The following is a 7,767-nucleotide window of genomic DNA, read 5'->3' on the forward strand; positions in this document are numbered from 1 at the left end:
TACATCGAGTCTAACCTCGCTCTTGTTCTCATCCCAACAAATCTTCTTGCTGTATATAAATCCTACAACCTTCAATGCATGATAATTAGTATAATTCCAGTAGTAGTTTAATAAGTTTTACTCACTATTCTTAAGGCAAACTTAGTTCAGTAAGTTCAGCATTTTAATTCACCGTAGAATATAAGTTTTAATCCTATTTTAGATTGTAGTTTTAAGTAGAAAATTCAATTTTTAATACTCTTCTATAGAACGTGTTTCTGTTTTTCTCCTGTCCAAACAATACGTTGCATCTCCCTATTCTTTATCAAATCCCTATGACCACGAGAGTGTAAATGATTACGCTAGGTAGTCCCACATAGCGGTCGTTGTAAGTCAATCGGGGCGTATCGCTCAGTGATTCCCAAGTCGGCAACATTCCCCGGCCCGTAACTTGGTCCGGAACTGTTCTGGCCAACGTTACCTCCATCGATGTCCAGTCTTGCTAGTTTCGCCACCGGTCGACGAACTACTCCAGCAGATGTTTGCAGGATCGCCTGCCGTACTCTTCCATCGGATCCCTGAATCACTTCAAGGACCTTACCTCTTGTCCATCCATTCCGAGCTGCCTCGGTTACGATGATCACCAAATCTCCAACGTGTATCGGCTTCACATCTTTAAACCATCTAGTTCTCCGGGCAATCGTGGGTAGGTACTCGCGTATCCAACGGCGCCAGAACGAGTCCACCATGACCCGACATAGATTCCAGCTGCTCCTGCACGCCTGGGTGGCCTCCTCCAAAGCCTTCGCCGGCTGTGTTGCTCCGCTCGAACTCATCAACAAAAAATGATTTGGCGTTAAAGCCTCTTGCTGTCCTGGATCAACCGGGATGAAAGTGAGTGGGCGCGAGTTTACGACGGCTTCAGCTTCGACGATCAGTGTTGCGAAGGTTTCTTCATCCGGATTCCTTGTAGTGTACATAGCTTCCAGAGCCGTCTTGATAGATCGTACTAATCTCTCCCACGACCCGCCCATGTGAGGCGCTGCAGGCGGAATAAAACACCATTTCGTATTGGTGTTGGTGAACGTTTCTGCGAGTTCAGCGCTAGTGTTCTCCATTTCTCGTCGAAGTTCATTATTGGCACCAACAAAATTGGTGCCATTGTCGCTGTGTATTTCCACTGGAGCGCCACGCCGGGCTACAAAACGACGAATGGCCATCTTGCAGGATTCCGTACTGAAAGAGTGGACTACTTCCAGGTGGACTGCCCGGATAGTCAAGCACGTAAACAGAGCAATCCACCTTTTCGCCGTCGCTCTGCCTACGCGCACCGCCAATGGACCGAAATAGTCCAGGCCTACGTAGGAAAAAGGTCGAACGTAAGCTTGGAGTCTTGCTGTTGGAAGCGGTGCCATTCGTGGTACAACGGGAGCAGCATTCCGAATCCGACATCGATTGCAGCGTTTCGTAATAGTACGTATCAGCGTTCGATGACCGGGAATATGGAACCGCTGTCGCATCTCATTCAGCACCGTCTCGCCGTTCGCATGGAGGTATTTCCTATGATACGATTCCACGAGTAGCACTGTAACCGGGTTATCCTTGGGAAGTATTATGGGACACCTGGTGTCATATGACGCAAAATACGCCTTCTGAATGCGGCTCTCTGAGCGCAATACACCCGCGGCATCCAGGAAAGGCGATAGCTGACGTAGCTTGCTGTTCCGTTCCAATCGTGCTCGTACATTTTCTCGCTTCGCAGTCTCCAGTACTCGAAGTTCTTCTCCATAGGCTGCCTCTTGTACCTGTCGCCAAATGCAGGTTTCTGAAGCAATCAGCTCCTCTTGCGTCAACGTTCCGTATTGTAGAGGTTTGCCACGCACTTTCTTCCGCAGGTTGCTCAGGAATCTTTGCACGTACGCCACACTTCGCCACAGCCGCTTCCAGTTTGAAAAACGACTCCATTCGATCGTTTCCGTATTAGTGTCTTCCCGATGAACCAGGCATGTCCGAATTTCTTCCGATGTCTCATATTTGACTTGGTTGTCTACCGGCCATTCTTTTTCCGACCGGTACAGGAATTCAGGTCCTCGGAACCACCGACAAGCTGGCGAAAAGCAGGGTCCATTTCCCCACTTCGTAGCGTCATCCGCAACGTTTTCCTTCGTCGGAATCCAGCGCCATTCTCTCTCATTCGACTCGGTCAGTATCTCACCGATCCTGACGGCCACGTACTGACGATAGTTTCGGTGATCCGAGTTTATCCAGGCTAATACATTCTTGGAGTCCGTGTGGTAGAAACATTCGTCGATTGGTAAACTGTGCGCTTCGCGAATCATCTTCTTCAACCGTACACCCAGTATTGCGGCCTGCAACTCCAAACGAGGGATGGACAGGGACTTCAACGGTGCCACCTTGGATTTTGCCGCAACCAGCGCACATTCCACCTTTCCGCTGTACACAGCCCTGAAGTACGCTACGCAGGCGTAGGCTCCTTCACTCGCGTCTACAAAAACGTGAAGTTGTAGCGATTCTAAGTCTCCAGGACCACGATCCGGGAAATAACAACGGCCAATGCGAACACAGTTTAGCTGTTCACATAGCTTCGTCCACTGGAACCATCTTCGACATAATCTCTCCGGGATTGGCTCGTCCCAGTCCGTTTTTGCCCTCCAAATATCCTGTATGAGCACCTTGCCGTGGATGACAAAGAATGACATCAATCCTAATGGGTCAAACAGACTCATGACCGCTCGTAGAACTATGCGCTTAGTCGGTGGATGTGTGGTCACTTCCAAGGTCGTGGAGTAGGTAAATTCATCTTTATCGGGACACCACAGCATTCCCAGAATACGTTCCGTTACGCCGCTTTTATCCAGGGTCAGATGCTTTTTCGTAGCCGTACTGGGTTCCCCGACCCGTCGAAGAACTTCCTCTGAATTGGACATCCAGTTCCTGATATGGAAACCTCCTCTGGAATGAACGATTCGCACTTCCTCAGCCTTCTGCACTGCTTCGTCGATAGTGTCCGCGCTGTCCAGATAATCGTCGACATAATGTTTCTTGATAACAGCCTCCGCTGCCGCCGGAAACTCCGCTGCATGTTCGACAGCATTGATGTTTTTTACATACTGTGCCGAACAAGGGGAGCAGGTAGAACCGAAGGTAGCGACGTCCATAATGTAAACTGCTGGATCTTTGTCCGGGGAATCACGCCACAACAGTCGCTGAGCGTTCCGGTCTTCTTTCTTGATTCGGATCTGATGGAACATCTCCTTGATGTCGGCACAGAGGGCGTAGCGTCTCTCTCGGAACCCGAATAGAACGGCGGGCAGAGAGCTCAGGAGATCTGGCCCCTTCAAAAGCATGGAGTTCAAAGATACTCCATCTACCATAGCCGCAGCATCACAGAATATTCGGATCTTCTCCGGTTTCTTGGGGTTTAAGGCTACTCCTAAAGGGAGATACCAAGTCCTCCTTGGATCCGCTTCCTTCAATTCCGCTTCTGTCGCCCGGTGGATGTATCCTTTTTCCTGGTATTCGACCATCTGCTTCCTCACGCTTTCTCCTATAGTCGCATTCTTCGCCATGCGCCGCTCAAGACACACCATTCGTTTTACGGCCATCTGATAGCTATCCGGAAACTCAAACACGTCGAACCTCCAAAGCAAGCCGGTCTCGTAGCGCTGCCCGATCCGCTTCGTCGAACTCTCCAGTATGCGATTTGCCCTCTGGATCTCTCGTGACTGTGGACCGTCGACAATCTTCACCCCGAGGCTTTCCACAGAAAAATATTGCTTCACCAGCTCGTGAAGCGATGAATCCAATTCGCAGCTGCAGATGTGGAAGCTCAATGCGTTCTCACTGCTGCCTGGCACCGATCCGTAGATGGTCCACCCCAGACGTGTTTTTGCGGCGATGGGCTCTTGAGGATTGCCTTCGCGGATCTTCAACACGGCTGCAAGATGGGAATTATCGTTACCGATGAGGATCTTAGGAACAGCGTCTTCATAATCCTTGATTGGTAGTCCGCCCAAATAAGGGTACTTCTTCACCATTTCCGTGTAGCGGATTGACTGTCGAGGAAGGTCTAGACGGTTCACTGTTCGGACATCGACCAGCTGGTAGAGATGCTTCTTCTGTTCTCCGGAAATCTCCAGGCTAACCTTCATCGATTTTTTCTCGATTCTCTTAACATTCGCTGTCCACTGCAAGCACAGTGGATTCACTTCCCCTTCGTTTCCCAGGTACTTTACGACATCCTCTTCAATCAGGGTCCTCGACGATCCGTCGTCAAGGAAGGCGTACGCCATGATAGAGCGGTTGTTGGCATACAGCGTCACCGGTAGAATTCGGAAAAGACTCGAACGATCAACGAAGTGGTGATTGGTGATTCCGTACGCAGTTTCTGGTTCCCCTTGGTTACCATGTGTATGAAGGAGAGAATGATGTCTCGCTTGACACCCGTCCACGTCACACAGTTTCTTGGACTTGCATGGTCGTTTTCCGTGCGCGCCAATGCATGTTCGGCAAAGTGAATGGGTTTGAACAGCTTTCCAGCGATTCTCCACGGTCATGTCCGCAAACTTTTTGCATTCCCTAACCTTGTGGCCAGGTTCCTTGCACACAAGGCACGTAACGAAATTCTCCGACCGAGTTGACTGGCCTACAGGAACATCTGACTTTGTAGGATACTCCGTTCTTCTCGCTCCGCTGTGTGCTCCCAAAAAATTCTTTTCCCTCGATTTCTCCGGCTTTCCACGCTGCGTCGTTCTCGGATCCATGTGGAGCGTAACATCTGCCGCAGCAGTTACCAGCCTTGACATAAACTGCGCAAATGTTCGCAAGTTGGTGATCGGAGCTTGCTGCTTGAACATCGCCCAATCCAGCTTCAAATTGGCCGGTAGCTTGTCCACCAGCTCGTACAGAAGAGTAGGGTTGTTGAGGTGTGCCACTTGTTGTCCCATCTCCACGTGATCGCACAGGTTTTGCACTGCCATTCCGAAGCCGATCAGGGTCTCCAGCTTGTCCGGTCTCGGTGCTGGAACTTCTCGAACCTTTTTGAGTAGCATGAAAATCAGGTGTTCCGGCTTCCCATACAATGTCTCCAAAGTAGCGATTACATGGGGAACTGCCGCAGGAAACAGTAAGCGACTTTTAACAGCCTCCAACGCTGGTCCCTTGAGACATCGCTGCAAACGTATTAAGTTTTCAGCGTCCGTATATCCACAGGCCTGGGAAGAGTTGGCGAACGAGCTGATGAATACTGGCCAATCTTCCGGGTTCCCAGAAAACATCGGCAAATCTCTTGGCATTACTTGCCGGGCTGCTAGCTGAGTTGAAGAAGGCCCGTCGACTTGATGACGTATGCTGGATTGAACATGTGTCGCTGGTTGCCTCTCGGGATGGCTGGATGTGACGAACGACGATGATCCCTGTCCCGCACTGGCATTCTGACTTGGCTGTTGAACTTCAAAGCTGTTCCCCCATTGTGAATCGCTCATCGGTATGTCCGATCTCATCCCCGGAAGTCCTAGAGATGAACCGCACGCTGTGTGCTGTGCTGGTATCACCGGCGCTGGTCGAATCGTCGTCACCGTTTCGGGTCCAAATCCTGCCTCGCCAACGGGAAACTCATTACGGTACCGTTCAGGAACAACTTGATTGGGCTGCGAAGTTACAATCACTGCTTCACCACATACACTTGTATCAAACATCACTCGCGGTGGCTTCGGCCGGGCGATTGTATGGCCGAGCGTTGACTGTCGCCAAGAAACGATCGGACGCGAAAAACAAGTTGACATGGGTTCCCCCAAATCATTTGAAGGGCGAGAGGAACCTTCAACACAATGTGGTAGAGAAGCAAATGTGCTTTCCAAGGGGCGTGTATGCAATGATCTGGTTTGTCTAACCGTGTTTGAAGAGAGAGGAGGGAATTTGCTCTGAGGAACGCCTAAACCTGACTCTGATCTGGTGGTTACAAAGCTATTGTGACCTGGCCTGCTAGTCCCTACACTGAAGCTATCGTGGGGTGATACAGCTATTGTAGTATGCGGGTTTACCACTCCAGAGGGGTTCATTTGCTTTGCACTTACCGGAGCCGCCGGAGGGGGTGGGAAAGAGTTTACCGTTTCGCCTTTGTGTGCGCTGTTCGATGGCTGCTTGCGAACCGTCCCGATTCCGGAACCCGTTGCCATCCTCGCTACTGAGTGCGTCGCTGTTTCAATGCCAGAGTCGCCGGCTGGTTGCCTACCGCTGGTTTCACCACCGGTGCCGCTTACCGTAGTAATGCGTTCCACAGATGTCGTAGTAGTCGTCGTCGTGGCAGTCGGTGCTTCACGATCGCCCAGAACCTCGTTCGCTGCAGGGGATTGCATCGTCGAACAGGCTCCGCCGAGTTGCACTTGACATCTCCACTGTCGTACCTTACTATTACTGCTCTGCTGGGAACGTAGACTTCTATCAGCAGCATCAAGCAGCTCTTCCTCCATCAGACGTAGCTTCTCTTCCTCGTAATCTCGTTGTATCTCCAGTTTCCTGCGTTCCAATTCTCCCTCCTTCTGCATGCGGGCGAGTTCGAGCTTCCTCTCTTGTTCCCGTAGCTCCAGGTTAAGCATTTTCTCGGCGAGAACTTTCCTAACTTCGAGCCTCTCTAGATTTAGCCGAGCTCGAGCGCTCGCATTCGAGATCGACGACCTTTTGGATGACACAGACATGGTATCGATGGGTGGTAATCGCAAATCCTCTTTATGATGCGGCGGCGGTGGTGGGGGAGTAGTGTTGAAGCATTTCGTGCAGATGAAGCTCTTCTCGCTGATGCTGTCACTCACTCCGACGCACCCGAAGTGCCACCAAGAATCGCATCGGTCACACTGGACCAAGGAATCGTCCGTCTGAATACCGCATGCCTCACACGTGTCCATTTCGTGGTCGAAATTGATCGATTCGCCTCGATCTTTTAGATTGTTGAGAATTGAGCGTTTGGGCGGTTCGGATCGCTTTTGAGCGAACTTCGTTTTTTAGTTTTGAAAGTTGCTAAAAGCTGTATAGTTTTATTAATATTCATTTCATGAAAAAACAAGTAATATCTACTTACATCGAGTCTAACCTCGCTCTTGTTCTCATCCCAACAAATTTTCTTGCTGTATATAAATCCTACAACCTTCAATGCATGATAATTAGTATAATTCCAGTAGTAGTTTAATAAGTTTTACTCACTATTCTTAAGGCAAACTTAGTTCAGTAAGTTCAGCATTTTAATTCACCGTAGAATATAAGTTTTAATCCTATTTTAGATTGTAGTTTTAAGTAGAAAATTCAATTTTTAATACTCTTCTATAGAACGTGTTTCTGTTTTTCTCCTGTCCAAACAATACGTTGCATCTCCCTATTCTTTATCAAATCCCTATGACCACGAGAGTGTAAATGATTACGCTAGGTAGTCCCACATAGCGGTCGTTGTGAGTCAATCGGGGCGTATCGCTCAGTGATTCCCAAGTCGGCAACAATTCCGATAACCTGGAATGTGTTGCCTGTATCCAAGGTAAGCACTCACGAGATTCGTTTCCTGCTAGCGAGAGTCGGGCGAAAGAGAAGCTAGAGATTGTGCACACGGATCTGTGCGGGCCGTTTGAAGTTCCCTCGATCGGCGGCAGCCGATATTTCATGAGTTTCATCGACGGTGCGACGAGGAAGGTGGTGATCTACACGCTCGAGACGAAGGACCAAGCCCTCGAAGCATATGAAGAGTTCAAGGCTATGGCGGAGCGCCAGACGGACAACAAGCTG

At 49.8% G+C, this 7,767-nt stretch overlaps 1 protein-coding gene across 1 annotated transcript; it reads right to left on the reverse strand.

The window, feature by feature from the left end:
• Positions 1-341: 341 nt before the first annotated feature.
• Positions 342-6,902, reverse strand: LOC134286555 (uncharacterized). Its single transcript, XM_062848184.1, has 2 exons — positions 6,075-6,902; positions 342-5,648 (listed from the first exon to the last, which is right to left on the reverse strand). Exons 1-2 carry the CDS (start codon positions 6,900-6,902, stop codon positions 342-344), a joined length of 6,135 nt encoding a protein of 2,044 aa, XP_062704168.1.
• Between the last annotated feature and the right edge of the window lie 865 nt (positions 6,903-7,767).

The sequence above is a fragment of the Aedes albopictus genome, chromosome 2, assembly GCF_035046485.1.
Source record: "Aedes albopictus strain Foshan chromosome 2, AalbF5, whole genome shotgun sequence".
Taxonomy (NCBI): Eukaryota; Metazoa; Arthropoda; class Insecta; order Diptera; family Culicidae; genus Aedes; species Aedes albopictus.